The sequence below is a fragment of the Chaetodon auriga genome, chromosome 4, assembly GCF_051107435.1.
Source record: "Chaetodon auriga isolate fChaAug3 chromosome 4, fChaAug3.hap1, whole genome shotgun sequence".
NCBI lineage: Eukaryota > Metazoa > Chordata > Actinopteri > Chaetodontiformes > Chaetodontidae > Chaetodon > Chaetodon auriga.
Genome location: NC_135077.1, coordinates 16,198,777 through 16,220,484, shown reverse-complemented (window position 1 = coordinate 16,220,484; position 21,708 = coordinate 16,198,777). Strand labels below are relative to the sequence as shown.

The 21,708-nt window shown below is 42.3% G+C and overlaps 2 protein-coding genes across 2 annotated transcripts; both read right to left on the bottom strand.

Annotated features, from left to right (window-relative positions):
* Positions 1 to 1,116: 1,116 nt before the first annotated feature.
* Positions 1,117 to 10,325, bottom strand: txndc11 (thioredoxin domain containing 11). Its single transcript, XM_076729395.1, has 13 exons — positions 9,995 to 10,325; positions 8,746 to 8,842; positions 8,523 to 8,642; positions 8,062 to 8,159; positions 7,463 to 7,592; positions 7,197 to 7,290; positions 6,794 to 6,903; positions 6,463 to 6,666; positions 5,415 to 6,132; positions 3,887 to 4,074; positions 3,491 to 3,603; positions 3,301 to 3,381; positions 1,117 to 3,053 (listed from the first exon to the last, which is right to left on the bottom strand). The coding sequence occupies exons 1-13, from the start codon at positions 10,117 to 10,119 to the stop codon at positions 2,525 to 2,527; spliced, it is 2,607 nt and encodes an 868-aa protein (XP_076585510.1). The 5' UTR covers positions 10,120 to 10,325; the 3' UTR covers positions 1,117 to 2,524.
* A 1,295-nt stretch (positions 10,326 to 11,620) lies between these two features.
* Positions 11,621 to 21,094, bottom strand: LOC143320054 (bifunctional apoptosis regulator-like). Its single transcript, XM_076729430.1, has 9 exons — positions 20,929 to 21,094; positions 19,410 to 19,710; positions 17,750 to 17,848; positions 17,150 to 17,243; positions 15,591 to 15,763; positions 15,178 to 15,322; positions 14,615 to 14,794; positions 13,865 to 14,061; positions 11,621 to 13,192 (listed from the first exon to the last, which is right to left on the bottom strand). Exons 2-9 carry the CDS (start codon positions 19,700 to 19,702, stop codon positions 13,000 to 13,002), a joined length of 1,374 nt encoding a protein of 457 aa, XP_076585545.1. The 5' UTR covers positions 19,703 to 19,710; positions 20,929 to 21,094; the 3' UTR covers positions 11,621 to 12,999.
* Positions 21,095 to 21,708: the final 614 nt, after the last annotated feature.

Sequence of the window (21,708 nt, the reverse complement as noted above, 5' to 3'; positions counted from 1 at the left end):
CGCAGAGGACAGTTTCTGTGTGGGCTACACCTTCCCTGCCAACCTCCTTTACTTCCCCAGGAGTCATAAGATTGCTCGAATCTTCTGTGTGAACTTCACTGACCCAACCCCGTTACAAACGCGGTGAGCACGGACAATATCTTTTCTGAGAACAATCTCAAACAACCGTAGATTTCCCATTTCCTCGACCTGTGCGTGACAAAAACACTGAGATGGATTGTCTCCTAAATGCAATCTGACTTTTAACATGGTATGGATTTATCATGGTTATAATTTGGGTGCACGTTTGTTGACTTTTTGTCTCTTCTTAACCACCTCTTTGTGGGCCATGGCCTGCCAGACAAACGTTATACTGGTGTTAAGTGCACAGATGTAGATTTACATAATTATGAAGACAGTAGACACAGAACTTTGATATAATTCAACAAAAAAGACATTTGTTTAAAATAAATGTGATTTCACTGAGCAGTCACTTGATTTTAATAGTTCGCACTAATTTTCAAATATAACTGAAGGACTGAGGTGTAAGGGCTAACGTGTGTTTTTAAGAACTGCAGCAAAAATGTAAAAAACTGGAAAACATATAAAACATCTCTGTGGCTGAGAGACTTGCAGTGCATGAAACTAACGAAAGACAAATAACGATTCATTCAGACTGAAATTAACAGCACATGCTCCTGCTGTTCTGAATTAGATCCTGCATTTAACTGTTTGTTGAACATGGCAGAACGGTGCACGGTGACGGTCAGCGATCCATTATCAGTCTGCATATCCTTAAAGAGCTTTGACCACTGGTATCACTATGGTGCAGTATTTTTGAGGCTATCTTGTGCATGTGCATGAGGAGGAGAGGCAGTAAATGTATGCGTGCTTGCTTGCTGTGAATCAAAGATACACAAAATGTGCTTTGGTGGTGACTAACAGAAAAGTAGTTTTCTGTTTAAGAAACCTCCACAGGGTATCTTTAAAGGATATTTTCTATATGTTACGACATAAATCCCATGAAAAGACAGTCAACACCAAGCTCACTGGTCCGCAGACCAATTTCAAATCTTGTAAAATAGGTCACAAATATAAAGTTCAATAGACACCAACCACAACAAAACACAGGACAATAAGATGAAAGTTTTTTAATCAGTAAAAACAGGTGCAATATTTCACATGTAAACAATTGCAGCATCTCATAATACCTGAATAGTTACATAGAAATAATATTTTAGTGACTCAATGATTCCTGTAAAAATAGATCAGTTTAACAAAAGAACTATATCCCCTTCAAAAAGAAATCTTGATAATTACTTCAAGTGCTCTTAGGCTGACCTACAGACTGATGAGTAGGTGCCACATCTTCAGTATTAAATAAATCTCAGCTTCATTAGTAGCCCTCTCACCCTGCAACCAAATTCTCCATCACTAACCTGCAGTCATGCAGGTGAGTGCATGCTGTAAATCCTCAAATAGTTGCATTCATAACTACCTCTGTGGCAGAGAGAACCAAATATTCCTTCTTCCACAGTTAACACAAACTCAAATCTTCCTCCATGTTTACCTTTTGTCCCAATAAATTCAATTTAAAGTACATTTTTTCCACAGCATTAATCCTGTCAGTACAGCAACAGTCATGTTAGTCATTCCACTTCGCCTTTTTGCTCCCTTAACGGTTTTAAGCTAACATGAAGGAAACTCCAACACTTGCTCAATCATCCTTCCCTTCATTGGTAGACTTTTAATTTGAAAACATCAGGAAGTGTTGAGTTTTGTTGATGGTAGCTTCATATTGGAGGAGTACGGCAGAAAGGGAAAACAGTATTTCTGTCAAAAAAGAGAAACTGAGAACAGCAGATTGGTGAGAACACGTTGTACTGATGGAATTAATACTGTGGATGTTGCTCTTGTAGTAATCTACAGGTAATTTTAGCCCCCATCATGTTTTATTTCACCTGGAGTATATTTGTTCGTGCTGACCTCGCACCGGGCTACTATTTGACACTTGGCCATTGTCACCAGCTCTTTGGTGAGAATTTCCAGTAATTCAATGAAGAGTTTGGCTGCAGGGTCTGTGTAGTACGTTTAACTCAGATTACGATTTCACCCGTCAACACACATTACGTTTTTGCATGCGCAGCATCAGAACTGAGTAGTTTGAGTTGGACAGTTGGCACTTAATTTCCATTCTAGTGTGTTTCTAAGATAATCACACTATCATCACAGCACTTAAAGAGTATTCCGACTGTTCTTTCCCTCTTTAAACACACTGCTTTCTTTTAAGTGTTTCCTTACTTCTGTCCTGACTTAACAGCAGTCTTAGATTTTCTCCTGACAGATCATAACTGTCATTTCATCCTCATTTTCTCTTATGACATGATTTATTAGGTCGTTGGCCTCTAGGATTTACATGACCTCCCCATCTCAGCTTTATTTAGCTCAAAAGTCCCTCCTGGTTCCCTACATCTCAGGTCTAACCACTGCTTCCTTTCCCTCTGTCCTCTTGTCTTGCTCTCAGGATTCCCCGCAGACTTTGTGGTCAGGAGGCCATATGGCTTCTTTTCTGTTCTGCCTCTTTTCTCTCCACCTCCGCCTGTTCTTTAGCCTCCGTCCTGTCCTTCAGCGCCCTCAACAGGAACCTGAGCAGTGTGTTCTCATTCAGCAGGTTTTCAGAAGTGTCTGCCAGCTCCTGCAGCCGCCTCACCGCCTCCCCGAGCTGCCGGCTTTTCTCCCGGTGCTGCTCCTCTAAGCTCTGCCTTTCTTGCTGCAGCTCTAAGTTCTGAGCCTCCAAGCTGCGAGTGTCAAACGTTAGTCGCCGGTTGTCGCGCCACAGCTGCGCCAGCTGCTGGGAGAGACGTTCGCGGGCGTGACGCAGCACTTGGACCTCACGCTGGAGTGCCAGAAACTCTTCATGGAAGATGGCACTGGGTCCTGGACCCTCTTCCTCACCAGACGCCATCACCGGTTTGTCTGCATATTGCACAGAGCCGGAGTGCTGCAGTATGAAGTGGAGGAGGTTGGGTAATGTGATGGGCAGGTCGTCTGGAAACTTCACACTAAAATGTTTTCTGGAAGAGAAGCAGGAACGGGGAAACACGAGTGAAAATTTTGTTTGTTTTGTCTCACCAACAGTGCAAAAACTTTGAAGTTTACATTCACATAAGACAAAGAACTTTGAAAAAATCCTGCGTGAAAAGATCAAAAACCTGAAGTTTCCAGCTTCAGCTCTACAGACTATTCTGGTCATTGGCAGCCAAATGTTCAGGTATGACTGGAAAACACAAATGTCTGTGTGTTCGTGTGCGTCTCACTTACCTGTATTTGGGAAAGAGAAGAACAGAGGGAACGTGATCCACCATGAACTCCCATGGAAGGTCATTACGGGCAACATTCACCCTACACAGACAAAATGAAGTTATATTACTTGTATTTCTTCTTTAAAAGGCTGGAGAAGGTGGAAGCCCGTTGTCAAATCCACAGTCAAATGCAGAAACACACACTGTACCTGGCGACGGTGATGGTGCTGTTTCCCTGTAATAACCTGGCCAGCTGGATGATGATGTGGTTGAGAACAGAGCAGAATCCACACCACTGAGTGTAGTAGAAGAGCAGCACGTCCTACAGGAGAACACACACACACACACACACACACACACACACACACACACACACACACACACACACATACACACACACTCTCAAGTCCATGAACTCAATGAGGTTTATCTTCACATCTTTTAAATGTGTGCTACGCCACATGGGACACAATGAAGGCTGCTCTAAACATTAGGCCTCTCACAGCGGTGGTGGCCTTCAAAGGGGGGAGGGGGTATAAGGAAGGGGACGGTGTGGGACGGTGCCTTAAAAACACCTTAAAGGATGAAAGGAAGTCTTTTCTCACCTTTTGGAGGTCCATGACGGAAGGCAGGAAGGAGGAAGTGGTCAGTTCTGTGATGAGGGGGTGTTTGGACGAGTGCTGGTGTTTGTCTGGATGCCTGCTGTCCCCCTCCCCTCCTTTTCTGTCTTCCTCTCCCACCAAGTGTCTCTGCAAGAGGCTGTATGGAGCACTGAAGTTCCTGATGAAGGCCTCTTTAATAAGATAAACACCATGAAAACACAGAATCAATACAGCCCTCACTCAAAAAAGCGGGGATGCTCATGATACGATCAACAGGTGTTTTTGGAGCATTCCACAACTTTCCCAGTCTTTAGTGGCCCCAGTCCAAACTGGTTTGAAATGGTTCAGAATAAGCATGTGTTTAAATTATATATTTTATGTTTTATGTTTTGCACAACGTCCCAACTTTTTTGGAATCAGGGTTCTGCTAGAATCAGTTTCACATATGACATTTTTTAACCAGCTGATGAGCTGCAAAAGGAGCCTTACAGACAGTTAAAGGAATATTGTGGTTCCATTAAAACAGCTGTTGTAGCAGTGAAGGTTTTTCTGGCACACAGTCAACAAGTTCCAACCTGCACAGAGCAGGTAAAAAACCTTAAGGGATCATTAAGTTTAGCAATTAAACAAATGCTCTCAGGATGACTTTAATTTCTATTTGGACAAACATGAAAGTATTGATTGATATTCAGCTGAAAGAACAATTTTAACACCAGGGTCAGTGGCAAGATTTGTTGTAGTTGTGGTTTTTGCTTTATAACTTTATCACCTACTGCTGTCACTGACATTAACATTTTTCTATCATCTGAGAATGAGCCATTATCATGACATCCTGATGAGACAACAGACCTGACACGGTTAATATAAGACATAATACCCTCACAAAATACAGCTTAAAGGGGTCTGTTCTCATTTAGTGAATAAACATGCCAACACTGCCTGATGTTTGAAGATGACAGTGGATTGAGAAGCACATGCAGGTGCACGATCTTATCTTTTCTGTTCATTAGAAACATATAAATACAGACCACCATGACATCATTAGACATCCTGTGGGAGCTCATAACAACACTTTTATAAGTTTAAAGTTAAATTTTTACTCTCACATAGAACTTTGAAAGCCACACCACCGTCCTGTGTCCAATTCATTGGACATTTCTTTGCGGTGACTATTCCCTGAAAACATCTGCATATGTTCAGTATGCAAAAGACCATGAAACTAAGCCACATCAGCTGATCTGCATGATACGCAAAACGGCAGCTTTGTCTTTGGTGGTATATTGAATTTGCACCAAACTTTGTAAACAGAGTCTGTGAATCTGAACAAGCACAGCAGCAACACACTGATAAACGCCTCAACGTTCCACACACACAGCATATAGGCACTAAGTGTGGCTGCCAAAGTATCCCCAAGTCCATCAACAGGAGGCAACACAAAACCAAGAAATGTGTTTTCAGACTAAAGATGCATCCATCTTAGTGGCATTTAGCACGCACAGACCAGATGAATGAAACGCTGCCCTTAACTTACCCAGAGACTCCGTCAGTGTGGCTGCTGGGCTGCGGTGGAGAACATAATGAACCTCATCCTTCAGGTTCACAATAGCTGCAAACGACTTCTCGCCGCTCACGTGACCTTGTGCACCGGCCTCCTGGTGAAGAGAAGCACTTCTGTTGCCGGTCGCTCCGAGCCTCACTGCCAGAGGCCAGTTCAGAGCAACATCCAGCAGATAAAACCTGAGTGTCCTGTTGGTCTGACACCGGAGCCCTGTGATGCCGTCTCCTCCCTGCTGAGGGCCAGAGGATGGAGCCATGGACGAAGAAGGAGGCGTAAGGGGGCCTCTTTGCATGTCTGGATCCTCTTTGGCTTGTGATTCATTGAGATGAGGTTCTACTTTTCTACAGCAGGCACTGTATTGACTAAATGGGCTGTAGCTGCTGAGAAAGTTGCTACAGCCCACTGAGTTTGTGTCTTTTATGGACACTGGAGCAGATTCTTGGTGTAGGCAGCAATGTCTCAGATAAGAATGCAACACGTCTCCTCCCTGAGCCGCGGAGGGGAACGAGCAGCAGAAAGAGGAGCCGGACAGGATGGAGCGTGACAAGCTGAGGCACACCTCACACACACTAGTACTGGACTCTGGGAGGAGAACTGACTGGCAGCACAGCGAGTGGGAGGTGAAACTTTTGTCCAAGCTGGAGTGGTTACTGTTGTCACAGGAATGATAGCGCAAAGCAATGTCTGCAACCTGAAAGACAAAAGAAACAAGGCAGTAAGAAGACAGAGGAGGAGGAGAAGGAGGAGAACAAGACGGAGAAGAAGAAAAGAAGAAGATGGAGGAGGAGGAGAAGGAGGAGAGCAAGACGGAGAAGAAGACTAAGAAGAAGAAGGAGGAGGAGGAGAAGGGGAACAAATAGGACATGAAGAAGAAGAAGAGGAAGAAGAACGAGGAGAATAGGACAATAGAAGAGGACAAGAATCAAGAGAACAAGAAGAAGACAAAGAACAAGAAAAAGTAGACTGACTTGTGTCTACTTTCGAGGCAAGCTAAGCAAATTTTGGTCCCATCCCTGCTCACCTGCTGTAGTATGGGACTGGGACTGGACCCGAGCGGATTGTGTGGCAGGAAAAGCAGCAGTGCCGGACCTTTAGTCAGCTCGTATTCCAGGAGGCGGGACTTTGTTCCTGGAGGCTGCAGCCAATGGAGGACGGTCTCGTGGTGTTCAAACACCCACCTGCAGATGGCCTCTGACGTGAAGTTCCGTTCCCTTCGAGGGAAAATCTGACAGAGGAAAACATACAGCAGGATGTTGGTGCAATCCCTGAGTATACATCTTAAGTAACAGTAAAATGAATTCAGCGTTTGCTTACATTTTCTAAACCAGTGCTTTACGTTCTGTCTCACTCACCAAAGAGGAGTTTAATCTTCTGGAAAGGTAAACGGATTCATCTTCTAGTGAAAGGGCCTCCGCCACCTGTTTGTTGGTCACAACCCCGAAACGCACGACACCACGGAAATCTGCACCAGAAAACAGAGAGACTCAGTGCGGAGACGTTTCTGTCCTTTTATCCTCGCTCACAGTGCAGTTGATAAAGTGATCAGCAAGTAAAGAGTGCGCGCTCAGCAGAGACATTACCCATGTTTTCCACATCACTGTCCATTTATCCTATTTATAACCTACTCACTGCTATCGTCACAGTTAAAATGACCAAGCTCTCCAAAACATGCCCATTTCCAGTCTAATCTTAAATACTCGACATGATTAAATATGCTGAATGAACTGTCTTCAGGCCTGTATGATCTCTTCTTACCCCTTTTCAGGGCCTGCAGGGCAGAGGACAGATATGTGATGTACCCCGGCGGCTGTGGAGAAGAGTTAAACTGGAAGAAACCCACCACCCGAGGCTAGAAACACACGAGACAGCCAATTAGAACATATCACATGGACATATAGTCTTATTAAAAGAAGACATACATAAAGATGCAGTGATACAGAGAGCTAATATTAGGGACTTGTATAACTCTTCACATGCTTTTCTGTCAACTCTCCTTCAGATGGCCTGAAGTCAAACAATACCTCGTGATAGGAGAGGAACTCCTCAAGTCTGGCTCTGGAGGGGAGGTAAGTGAGTGGTGTGATGACTCTGAGGATGAAACTTTCCACATATGGAGCCACAAATGGACCCTTGTACTCTATAGGCCCAAACCTGCAGCACAGAAACACAAAGGAAACTACAATGACCGCCTCATGGTTATATGCTAGCACCGTAGTTCACATCCATGTCTGTCCAGACTCGAAACACATGTAGTGAAGACGCTGACGGTAATAATAACAATAAAAGGTATTAAGTGTATTTTTTTTGGTGTGATGGAAATTCTCACTATGTTTACATACAGGATTGCACTGACTAATTTCCGCTGAGAAGCATGCTGTTTTCACTTCATTTTTCCAGAGAAGTACAGAGGACTGACAGAGAGCTTCATCACATGGTGCAACAAAAATCACCTGAAGCTCAATATCAACAGAACCAATGAGCCTGTGCTGGACTACAATGCTTCAAATATGGCTGCCGCTGCTACTGCAAAGAAACTACAAATTGTACAAGAGTGTTAAAGGCATGTCATTCTGTCACATTTTTCACCATATAACATTACAACGAGCGTTGTCCGTCTTACCTTCTGTAAAACAAATGGATGATCGGGTACTGATAGAAGCGGTTCTGCCTCCTGCATTTCCCCTGACTCCACCAGCAGTTCACAGCCACAAACTGCACCTGTGTGAGTGTGTGTGTGTGTGTGTGTGTGTGTGTGAGAGAAGGCAGAAAAAAGAGCTGAACAAAGAAACAATTTCCAGACCACAGACACGGTGTGATGTGTGTCATCAGTCTCAGTCACGTGTGCAAAAACAGACCTCAAAAGTTAGTGCCTAATGAACGACATCCTGACAGTCGAACACATTCAACTTCATAACTTTCTAAGCTGTATTTACTCCTCTGGATGTCTAACGTGTCTTCGTAGACTGACAAGCGTGTTGCCATAACACACTAGTTTTCTGCTACCATGTCAGAGGTCATCTGACAAAGTTGCTATTTGCTACTGAAACAATTGTGCTCGTTGTGTCCTCAGGTGTTCTGTACCTGTTTGGCCAGCTTCCTAGCGACCTGCTGCACTTCCTGCCGGGCAGCCATGGAGTGAGCGCACCACGGCGCGTAGAAGAAGATGAGCGATACCTCCGCCACACTCCTCAGACGCTCCACCTGGAGAGAAAATGTTGCTGTAATTCTGCATGATCTTTAATTGATTACTAACGGGGACTAACATTTGTAGTTAACCGTGCAGACTGTAAAATATCTGTCTCACCTGGTCTAGCTGGCCCAAGTAGAGGTCCACGACCGGGGCCTCGGCAGAGAAGAACCGCACCGGAGGCCGAGCTGGTGCCACCACATTATTAGCACGGCTGCAGAAAGAACAGATTTCAGTGTGGGGTTGTCACATGTGGAGCAGCTCTGCCAGAGTCAAGAGGCAAAGCGTGTCCAACATCATTTGTCTGCAATTTGCCTCAAGTTTCAGTCTTCGCTGGTGTGATCAACACAGCTGGGACCACAGGAAGAAAAGTCTGTTGTTGTGTGCTCAAACTACAGCGCTATTCGCAAGGGATTAGTGTTACGGGGGACCTCGTGTGATTTAGAAATCACCCCCCGTGCGGTGTGTTCGTACAGGATAAGCAAAGCCTGTATTTCACTCAGATTTACTGACATTATCCCCGGATATGATGTGAAGGCTTTGCATAACATCAGCTTCCTAAACGACAGGATCAATGAGCCTCCTGGATTTGCACCCAAAATGCTGTGAAAACTTTCATTTGCAGTTGCCAACGCAGCCTTTGTGATTCTCGACCAGGAAAGACAAACAAACAAAAAAAAACCCCAAATCTAAATCAAGTCATGATAAAGTCAAATGATTGATCAATTAATAAAAACAGCTGATGGTTAGCTGTCTCAAGTAATGGGGTGAACTGTTTCAGCTCTACAGATTTTGCTGGTTGTACATTTGACTTCTGTTTTGAATGAAGGATTTTTACTTGTAATGCAGTACAATGACATGACTACTTTTACTCAATACTTCTTCCACCTCAACTGGATGGGAGGCAGTCTGAGATCATTTGTCTGCAATTTGCTTCAACTTTCAGTCATCGCAGCTGTGATCTGGACCGCTGGGCTCACTGAATGTGTGTCATTTACTACAGAGCAATGGTCCTCTTGTCTCCAAAACCTTCATGAAATCCTGACACTGAAGGGATGGTACACAGTAAAACTCTTGGGTAGTACACTGTCTGTTTAAACGGTTTAAAGCATTAATCCTCTTGTCCTGTAGTACACGTCAGTTTCAGATCAGGCGCACAACATATTGATGACCCTAATTGACTCCCAGCACCTAGATTATCATAATAAGCGGCTAATTTACATTGTATTAAGGCTACAACATCTATCTCTCAGCAAAGCAGCCAATATGTTCAGTCATGATATTCAGGAGGTTTCATGTACTCCTGCAAATACAAGCTCATATTAACAGTACATAAACAGAAGCTGTTTACACTCCTGACTGTTACCTGCATGTGAATTTGACGGCCAGGACGAGCAGGACGCCGAGTACGATAGCCCCGCAGAGCAGACCCGGTCTCCGGGCCATCAGGAACAGCACCTGCCGGAGAGACTGCCGCACCCGGCGCAGCATTACAAGCTGTCGTCGGCTCTCAGTCCCATTTATACGCCCCGGCGGCTGCCCAACGCGTCCATTTGCCTTACGGGGGCGGGGAGGAAGACTGTTTCGACTGGGGACAGAGCTAACCTGGATTGGACATGGGTGCTGTTGGTGTGTAAGGTATTCAAACGCGGTCAGACCAACCTTTCTTCCCCACGTAGACTTTTCACTTCCGCAACAATGACGTAAGGGAAAGACGCTAAAGTGCTGTCCACGAGTTAAAAACGCGCGATGATTTAACACTGACACGGTAAGCTAGGTCAAAAATAGGATTCATATTTATATAATCTTACGTTAGAGCTGAATAGAATCGTTCTGAATATTTATCAAGTTTAAATTCGCCTGCAGTAGTTGTGTTTTAGTTATTTTTGCGTATTCAGTCTTCAGTGCTCTTTTGAGACAGTGCCTACGTTGTTATGGCGACCACCGTTGCTGCCATGCCTGCCGTTGAACACTAGAGGGCGGTCGTTTGAAAGATTTCAATCAATCAAATTTCATTTGTAGGGCACCGCGCGACATACAAATCAGCTAATCATTTCACAATTCACAATTCCAACTGTTTACCTAAATTAAATATTTCATCACATTTATTATTTATGTATTAGGACAACAGTATTTAGCAATATGAAGTTGAGCACAAATGCACAGTGTACAGTATTACTGGCTACTATCATTCTACATGGTAGAATCGTTTCATTTTAGAGTCAACGTTATGGCCTTATATTTAGTCTCTATTTGAAGTTTTTATTTTATTTTACATTTTATTTAGTGTTTTAGGTAGTGTGTATTATTTTTTTAAAAATTGTACTTGCATATTAAATCAACTCATGGCCATTAAATATTTTAATCAAATGCTGGGCTAAAAAATTTTGTTTTCACCAGGTTTTAGCTATATATGATACTATATAAAATCTGTCCTGGCATATGCGTTTATGAAAATACACATTATGTAAAAAGATGTTATTGACACATGGATCACAGCATGCATAACACTGAACCTGTGGAATCCAGTGGCCCAAAGGACCTTTGAAAGTCAATAGTATTTATACATTCACTTTTATCTGATGTTGGAGCATTTTTAAAGGTTAGTACGAGGAAACATACACGAGGAAACATTTCTGTGCTTTGCTCAGGTGCAGTAACAGAAGGAAAATAATATCGTATTTAAGATGAGTAATGTTTATAATGCACATACTTTATAGAATTTCCTATTTATCTATTTTATCTAAATTATTTCATTTCAAATGTTTTTTGCTTTTTCACCTGTTGTGACACGAGTTTCCCCCTAACAATAAATCTTATGTAATTGTGTAGTGGAGAACTCCTTTACAAGTATTTGACAAGACATGCATTTGTTCAATAAATGATATTTGTGTTTTTAAGACCATCACATCCTGAGATTCTTATTTTAACTGTCCTACATTGAAATTGTCGGGCAACTAAGTCACAACAAAAACAAATCCCCACAGCAGGATGGCATGTAAAAATCTTTATTTTTTTCTTTGTCATTAGAGAACATTGAAGAACAAAATCACAGTGTAGAACTTTTAAGTGCAAATGAACTATGTAAAAAATAAAAGTCCTTGATTAGTTCTACCCACCCATCACATGGAAATGAAGACTGTGAACAAAACGTTCTTGAATAAAAAAAAAATGTGCAAAGCAATATGTGTCACCACTACCAGCCAATAAAACCTGCTTCGAACACTTTCTCCTTAAAATCATCAAAATCAGAAGAGACCTCGAAAAAATTAAGACCATATGTTATACTTAAAATCTAAGTGCCACATGTAGAGTGAGATGTTTCTGTTTTTCACTGAATCAGCTGTAAAGCCTGAAGTTCCCGTCGGACTGCAGAACTACAAACCTCAACGTCTGACACATTTCTCAGCCGTGTTACCAAACCTCACCGGGAGAATTTTCAGACAGCTCTGTAGCACCAAGATCACAGCCAAGCCAGAACTGCACAGAAAGAATGCATCAAAATTTCTGCAGAATATAGATTCATATACACTTAAATTACTGGACTTGATACTTTTCAAGCAGCTGTTGTTCATTTAACTGTTTGTTGAGAACATGCGATTAAGACATTTAACAAAATAAGTTAAACAAAGATGAATTTTATCAATACTTGTTTTGCTCCACCTTCAGTAGCCAAGTGTGTATAAAAGCTCACATCCATCTCAGTGCTACAAAGCTGTCAGAAAACTCCTTATGAGGCCATTCACTACCACCAGTGATGGAACGTGACCCATCATTTGCATAACTGCCCTCTGGACCATTTAGGCAATGTGGTTTATGAGTGCACTGTGTACGCAGAGAGAGAGAGAGAGAGAGAGAGAGAGAGAGAGAGAGAGAGAGAGAGAGAGAGAGAGAGAGAGAGAGAGGGAGACAGAGAGGGAGACAGAGAGAGAGAGAGACAGAGAGAGAGAGAGGGAGAGGGAGAGGGAGAGAGACAGAGAGAGAGAGACAGAGAGAGAGAGAGAGAGAGAGAGAGAGAGAGAGAGAGAGAGACAGAGAGAGAGAGAGACAGAGAGAGAGAGAGAGAGACAGAGAGAGAGAGAGAGAGAGAGAGAGAGCTGCAGTAAAATCTCTCCTAATCAATAACATCTCACATATTTTGTTGCTTTTGTTTCTCCTACAATAGCCCAGTGCCTCTCTTGGTCCACGTGGCAAGCATCCAGCAGAGAGACAAGAAAAGGAAGTGAGAAAACTTCCCTTCCAACAGCAAATAAGCCAGTCTCATGTAAGTGTACTGCTAAAAATAAGCACTTCTTCAGCAACCTGATTTCTGGCTATTTTATTTGCTATGAACTGTGTGGCGTTACTCGGGCACTGCCTGCATGCAGTTTGTTACAGTGCCTGTGTTTCCGGGTGCATTAGCTGCTGCACCACCAGATCTATATTAATAATGGGACTGAAGTAGAGAGCCCAGTAGAAGAGGCAGTTACACACAAACTGAGGGACAAAAGGCCACAGGAGGGCGAAGGCAAACCCCTGAGATAACATCTTCCACAAGTGGTTCCACATCTTGCGCGGCAGAGACCTAAGGAAAGTGGAAGATACACATTAGTGTATGAAGCCCATCTATAACTTAACAAGTAGCCTGCCATGTTCAAGTAGTGTAGGAATTTTCAAACACATGCAACAGAAACAAAAGCTTGCGAGAAGAAATGATTGTTCAGTATCCCACAGTCTGCATTGCTGAGAGGACACTGTTTGTTCACCACCTCTCTGTTCTGCTTCATGTGAAGGCTCTTTGAGTTATATGAAAGGTGCTTTTAAGAATCATTATTATTCTTCTCCATCACATTATTTTCTAAATCGTGAGAGAATCAAGGAGTGGATGTTCTGATGTTCCGACCTCTTTCTGCAACTGTCTGAAAGTATCTGAAATGTTCTACGTTGTAAAACACAGTGGAAACTGACAACATAACAGCAAAGTCTTCAGGTGTTTTCAGACAGCGAGCAGCTGCAGGCGCAGGTGATGTCCACATGCTGCAATCTCATCAAGCAACTAAGTGGAGCAGGTTGCAGCTTAAATTAGAGTAACTGGTGAGTAATATGACACAATTAATACAGCAAGCTGTCTTAAGAGTTAAGATTATGTGCAGCTACAGGTAATGGGTCGTTACTTCAGTGGAAAAGGTCTGTAAGTGACTGTCTGTATTAAAAAGAAAAAAGAGAAAGAAAAACCCAGCCTTCCATCTGTGTTTACCTGATCGTGGCTCTTGTCCAGAGTCTCCACAGGGCGCAGCCTTCCAGCACAGACAGCAGCATGGTGTTAACAATAATGAAGCGAGATGTCCAGTAGTGGACAGCCAGCCAGTCCCAAGCAAACTCTGCTATCAGCTGGTATGGAAGCAGGAGGTACTTCACAAGAAACTCTGCCCACTGTCGCCAACTGGGCTCCAACTGACAAACACAGGAACATCACAGAAGACAAAAAATGATGGTTGGAAAGTGCTTGTAAACAATTAAAACAGGGATTAATGTAAGACAGATGAGTAACAGTTAATTAGCAAGGAGGAAGATGGTTTGGATCCACCACCTCTGTTTGCCTACATAATAAAATCCCAACTTTAAAGCTTTAAATCAAGTGAAAGATACAACAAATCTCATGAAAAGCAACAATAAATTGATCCCACCAACAAATATTCTCAGTGTAGCCAGAGCCTGATTATTCCTCTGTGCCACAGATCTCCTCTGCTGTCCAAAAACTATTAAAAGCACATCAATGAGCCACAATACACACTACACAGGGTGACATGTTCATTCAGTAGCACCAACAGAAGCACTGCAGTGTATTTTGGTCATTTAGAAGGATTTGCTGACTAAAAATTATCACCGTTCTTACTCTTTAAAGGGATATTTAAGCTCACGGCACCATCATAATCTCTTCAGAGCCCAGAACATCATGTGTATATTAATGTATAGTATCTACAGCTGGCAGTCTGCAAAGTGTCACCTGTGTGTTGAGGAAGTTGCTCTCCACTGAGTGATCGATGTGTGTGATGGCCGGACAGCAGGTGTGCAGGAAGGGCAGGAAGGTTTCAGCGTAATCGAATAAATACAAATAGAGGAGCGTGAGACGAGGGGAGCGCTTCAGTGCATACAGCAAGAACAGAGACTTCCCTGCATTAGCAGCCTGGTAGAAAGTGACAGAAATACAAGAAAGTGAGTGGACGGTCATTAGGTTGGATAACGAACACACTGACAGGAGACTCAGTTCTAAACATCTTAATTACAAGGTATTCTCTAAAATGAAGGGAGTGGAGACTAAAAGCAAATGTTACATCCTTAAATGATGTGTTAGACTAGAAGTGTAACAAGATGTTGCACACTAACTTGCTCAGAGGTACTATCACATCCAATTCAAAACATCTATACTTATACATCTAAAGATGCACAGATTACAGATCACTTCCACCAGCATGGGAAGCAGCTAAGATACAACTTTCAGCATTCTGGAAAGGCTCATGATCAGCCGTTTCTCTGTGGTATAATCAGCGTCCTGGAGCAGACCTTTACCTTGTATTCCCAGAGGTTCTGGGGAGGTTTGACCCCCAGGGCTTTAACTCTGTCCAGTTCAGCCACAACAGCCCGTCGGTGAGCCTGATTTTCGATGCTGTAAGGAGGTTTTAACAACTCTTCTTCCCCCAGCATCAACAGCAGCCTAAAGTGAAGAGATCAACACCGCATGGCATAAACATAATGATCTACAGCATGAGCTGCAACACTCTTTACACACTGTAGGGTGGTCTCTGTAGGTCGAAAGCTACTAGTAACTAGAAGTACTTTAGTACTTCCACTGAAAGATGACAATGTATTGAACGAATGGCTCAACTCAGTTCTGCTTTAGAGGGTATAATGTGTCTGCATTTCACAATCAGGTCGAGAAAAGAAAACCTGCACCTTAATAATATTCTGTGTAATTTATCTACCTTCCATTGACGTTCTCCTGCTGGAAGGATTCTCTGTAAAGCTGAGCCCAGGGACCCAAGTGATCCAGCCACGACATGACTTCCTCTGCCGTCCAGCGAGACACAGGTTTACTGATCAGTGGATCGTGCTGGTCTACCACACCGCTGCTCCAGTGATACACCAGCACCATCACCTGGTGAGAAGAAGGGTATAAGAGGTTTACGTGGTGGCTGCAACTACTGATTATTTTCATTATTGATTCATCTATCGATAATTTTCACAATGAATCTTTTGGTCTATAGAATAGGTATTGAAATAAGCACACAGTGTGTCCTCTTCAGAACAAGGTCACATCTAAACAAAGGCTGGGAAGGGTTGGTGGGCATATGGAGGTAACTTTAAAATGTAAAAATTTATTAAATTGAAGTTCTATGTTACTTGAAATGATGAAAGTCTTTTCATCTTGGAACTCCTCCTCTTATTTTTGTTTCAGCATGACAGATTTCAATATTCAATTCAATTCAATTCAATTCTATTTGTATAGCGCCAAATCACAACAGAAGTTGTCTCAGGACACTTTCCATATAGAGCTGGTACAGGTTGAGCTCTTTTATCTAGAGAGACCCAACAATTCAGCACTCAACAGTCACTTCATGACAAAACTATTCACATCTCATCCTTTCCATTTCAAAACACAGTCAAAAAGCATCCAAAAGAAACTGATGTTTTGCACACAGCTTCAGTCCCCTTTCATTAAAAGGCCAGATTTAGTCATGATATTCATTAATGAACTGGGGTCAAAAACCAGGACCGTGCTGTAATCTATTTGCACTCTCAAAGCAGCACACACACACACACACACACACACACACACACACACACACACACACACACACACACACACACACACACACACACACACACACACTTACTGCCTTCGTGGCAAAACACACAGTGACGTTGCTCCCGAGTGCCACATGGACAAAATAAACACGGTCTGTATACATGATATGAACAACCGACCTCCAAAGGCACATTTTGCAATACAGTGGAGTAAAAGTGGGCACAAGGAAAACAAACTCTTCAGCCAGATATTATGTATTATAAAATAACATTGATTAGTAATGCACCATTGTAAAGTAAGAATGTAACAATGGAAACTGATAATACTTGCTATATTTTACGAGTATGAATCTTATTTACCAATCCAAAAATGCAAACTGCTTAAACTACAGCTGCAAAGATTAATCAATTAATCAAGTAGTCAACTATTTTGATAATCGATGACTTGTTTCATTTTTCAAGCAAAGATGTCAAACATTTGCTGGTTCCAGCTTCTTAAATATGATGATTTGCTGTTTTTCTTTGTCATTTATGACAGTAAATGAAGTCTTTAGCTTTTGGACTATTGAATGGACAAAAGAAGCAATTTGAAGACATCACTTTAGTTAGAGGAGAACGGTAGCGACGTACCATAGCATCAATTCTGAGGCCAGTTACGCAGTCATACGGCAGTAGATAATATGTTAATTGTGAAGGGAGAGATTGTTTTTATTTTTTACTGCTGTTGGACACTTACAGCCACACACGTGAGTGCGGTGAGGACTCCAGAAAAGAAGAAACCTGCTCCTTTGTGCTGATTTGTCCTGGATCGCCCCAAGTTGTCACCATACCTAAAAACATGGAGATATTTAACAGATGCTGTTTCCTTTGCTTCACGGCACAAAGGCGGTTAGAGGTTACCGCCTGTCTGGAGACAACCACAAGATGTCGCCCTTGTTGATGTTCCTGAGTAACACACATCTTCCGCTTCCTGTCTACTGTCCTGATGATACAAGATTCTGTATGATGTAGGGCAGGCATGTCCAAACTATTCCACAGAGGGCCGAGTGGCTGAAGGTTTTCTTTCCAACCAAGCAGCAGCACACCAGACTTGACTCATTTCATCAGCTGATCTCAGTCTTCAGAGAGCTGATTGGTCAGACTTCGTGCTCTTGATTGGTTGGAGGGTTTCAACTACATTGATTTTGATCCTTTTTGTTTTGAAAACTGGCCATAATGAGTCTGACAAAGTTACAGGAGTGCAATGCCACAGTACATTTTCAGTGCATACTGAGTTCACACACTGTCCCAAAGCTTTAGACCAAAACGACTTGTATCACAGAGTGAAGTGTACTACCTCTGGAAGGCCAGCAAGCTCCGGGAGATTTTGGGGTTAGCCTGGATCTCTTCTCTCCTCCGCTGAACGACCTCACTGAACAGCTTGTCAGTTGCATCCCTAGAAAGAAAAACATTCAGTTAAGAAGTGCAATTAGTAGATAATGGTGGTGAATGTATAGTTATGTTTGTAGGGTTTTGGCATTGACCAGGTTAGTGCAGGTAAACATACTCAAAATGGGAAGAAGTTCATTAAACTAGAGTTCCTAATTCAGTATATCAGGCAGATGGAAGGTGGAGATGGCAGACAACGTCTTTATGGAGGATTTACACAATAATACAGTTTTGTTAGCAATAACGACCCCTCAATTAGGACTAGGTATCAAACCTTTATACTTTCTTTGTCCATAACAAGACTGTCAAGTAGAGCTGAAATGATTAATCAATCAATGCAAAATTCATCTGCAACTACTTAAATTATTTTTAAAGCAAAAATGGTATGAATTTCGTGGTTTAAGCTTCACTAATATGAAAACTTTCTGGTCTTCTGTGACAGTGAACTGAATATCTTTGGGTTTTGGACTGCTGCTTAGACAGAAGACTTTTTTCAGATGTCACCTTCGGTAAACTGTAATCAGCATTTTTGTGACCAAATTAATTGAGTTCAGAAAATGTTTGCCATTTGAAAACTTTGGCATAATTTGTTACATTAAAAAGGGGGTTTCCAGAAAAAAATAGATTTATATTTCCCAAAATAAGGCAATGTTTTGGATACAGACTAGGGTTGTTCAACAAATGTTCTAAATTCAAGTCTATATTCAAATACATTTGACAGTGAAAATTAATATTTGATTGTGTGAAAAAAGCAGCTGTTAGTGGTTAAACAAAGCGGATCTTACTCTTTAACAAAAAGGTCTGTCTCTGTAGGGATCCTTTCCAGAATGTTTTCACACACTTCTAACAATCTGAGTCTGTCAGTGTCAAAGCAAACACTTTCAGTGGATGTTCACTGATGGTGTGCAAACGCCCAGAGGGATTACACTGCAGCCTGTTTCCTGGCTGCCAACTGAAGCACTCCCGCTCAATATTGAGATAACTTGAAAAACTGTTGTCCCCATTAGTATACAAAAAAAATAACAACTCGAAATGTCACTTTCATTGATTGAAAATGAAGTTGTTTATTTTGTAATGTGTACGTATGAAGATCTTTTGAAAGACCTTTAATTGAAATATATACAAGTAGTACGTATGTTGTATTGGTTTCCCTCTTACGGACACAAGGCGCAAACATAGATTTTCAAACGTTTTTTTTTTTTTTGGACAGTTCGGACAGCCCTAGTATGGACACTCAATAACTGCATCAGCACAAATATCAGAAATTTTCAAATGATATCTAGATCTTGCTTTGTGACAGTGTATTTGAACCATACCTGTCACACACACACAAATACACACACAGATACACTGACACACAGGCACACAATCACTCACACACGTGCCCGCATACACATACACACACACACACACACACACACACACACACACACACACACACACACACTTGTGTCTTTGGAAGTTGAAAGTGGGTCTCTCTTCTCTGCTGTACATGAGAGAAATGTGAATACTGTGGTCAGAAAATCAAACACTCACTCGCTGATATGATCTGGCTGTGAAAAGCATACCTCAGCAGTATGTTGATTTTAGGAAAGCCTTCCCACTTCTCCCGGCACTCAGGGCACTCATTCTTGTGAGAGGACTCCCACCACAGAGCCAGACAGTGGCGGCAAAAGTTATGGCCACAGGTCAGGGTGGTGGGGTTCACCAAGATGTCGTAGCAACAGTGACATGAGAATTCATGTTCGGAGATTTTGGTGGTGGAGGGCTTCGACAGAGGAGATTCAGATAAGTGAGGGGGGTGGTCCATTAATGCTGCCAGACCATTATCTGGCGAATCCCACTCCATCTGGTGCAACATATCCAAGTCTGAATAAGAGGAGAAAGGGGTTACAAAGGAAGAACTAAACGAAAAAAGTGATAATGTAACTTAAAAAAAAAATCTAAAAAATATTTGAAATTGTTTTCCAGAGCCCAACGTGATGTCTTATAATTTCTGCTGTTGTCTGACCAACGCTCCAAACCCAGTTTACACTGATATAGAACAGAGAAGAGCAAAACACCTTAACAGTGAAGAGGCTGTAGCCACAAAGTGGTTGCCATTTTTGCTTGATAAATGATTGAAACAATTAATGGCTTATATTGGGGCAGATTAACCGACCAATGGTTTCAGCACTTGTGCAGTTTAATTACGAATTGATCTGAAAGGTTTGCACTGCTTTATGTGCCAAAGTACAACTTTGACAAAAATTAATGCAGACTTGATATTTCCTGTGATGAATTTGAAAACCCCAGGAAGTTTTCCAGAGTGATTTTCATGCCATAAGGAAATTAATGGAAACCAGCAGCTGCCTGGAACAGCAGGAAAAACCACATCTAATCATCTAAAGTTACACAGTCAGCATAAATGCAAAGTATACATCACTTGTAGTTGAGGGACTACGCTAGCTAAAATTTGAAAGAAAAAAAACAAAACAAAACAAAACAGTAACCCTTTAACAGGTGTTGACTGGCATAGGATGCTTTTAAGAGCACGTAAGTGCTGATTTGTATGGATGAGGTGTCAGCATAAGAATAAGTTTGGCACATAATGACATTAATGTCAACTTCGGTAAACGTGTACTGTTTACAAGGAGCCGGTGTCACGATAGCATTAGGTCAAATAAGTAACGTTAGCTACTGCACAGATACCACAACAAACGGTGAGCTTGTCAGCACCAACCACGAAACAGGAAGAAAACGATAACGTTAATTTAGACACTGACAGCTTACAGGACTTGTTAGCTGCTTTGATTGTAGGAAACGTTAACTTATCACATCCTCATCTGGACGTTAGATGTACTCTGTAACTGGTTAGCTCATCGTTAGCTACTATCGTTAGCTAGGTCAGCAACAACATTTAACGTTATTGTACAGCAGAAATCACAGCATACTGATATTAGAGACACCAGAATGTCCTATCGTTAGCTTAAAGACTGATATGCTAGTTAGCACGCGAATGGTAGCCAGCTAACAGTAACGGCAAGTGCAGAGTACCTTTGCTAAGTCAGTAACGTAAGTGCTAATAGTCATCGTCACTCAGTTTACCTCGCCTCAGGAGCAGCCTTTGACAGGTGAGCAGTTGGAGGATGACATAACTATCTGGTTCAATGACTTACGTCTGCTTCTAGTAAGTTAACCCTACATTAAACCGTACACGGAGCGGATAAATATTTCTGCTCGGGTAGCCGCCGCCATGGCTCCGCGTTGCTGTGGAAAGCCCCACGTACATGCGCACGCGCACGCCATGCGGGTGCCTGAAAGCAGTCGTCACCGGTGTCACGCTCACCTTTCCCAAATGCTGTTTACCTGCAGCCGGTGAGGAAGAGGAGGAGGACGGAGGAAGAGCCCGTCCTTTGTCGTCCTCGATGATGTTGTAATGCTTGTGAGGCACGTCTGATTTCAGCCATGTGGCTTTTTAAAGCTGCTTCAGTTCAAAGTTCAAATGTGACCCTGTCACTGAAGCTCAGATTCTGGCCTGAAGTATAAAGGATTCCTGACCACGGTACTAATAAAACAGTAACCTATTAACTTACACGTTGGCTCAGCCTGTATGGGGGAGACCATATAGTATTTCTAGTGAGCGAGCTACGTCCTAGTGTTTCTTCAAATTGGCCTGAACCACCACCAGTACACACATCCCAAAGTTTAAGACGTTACAGTAACATACTTACAGCACGTGCATGCATAAATACATTTAATAACAAATTGTGGTGTGCACAATCTGTGTAGGGGCCAAGGGGTGTTTTTTTTTGTTTTTTGTTTTTTTTTTGTTTTATGTAAATGTAAACTATAGTTACACACCCTCTGTGATCTCCTTTCAGGGTG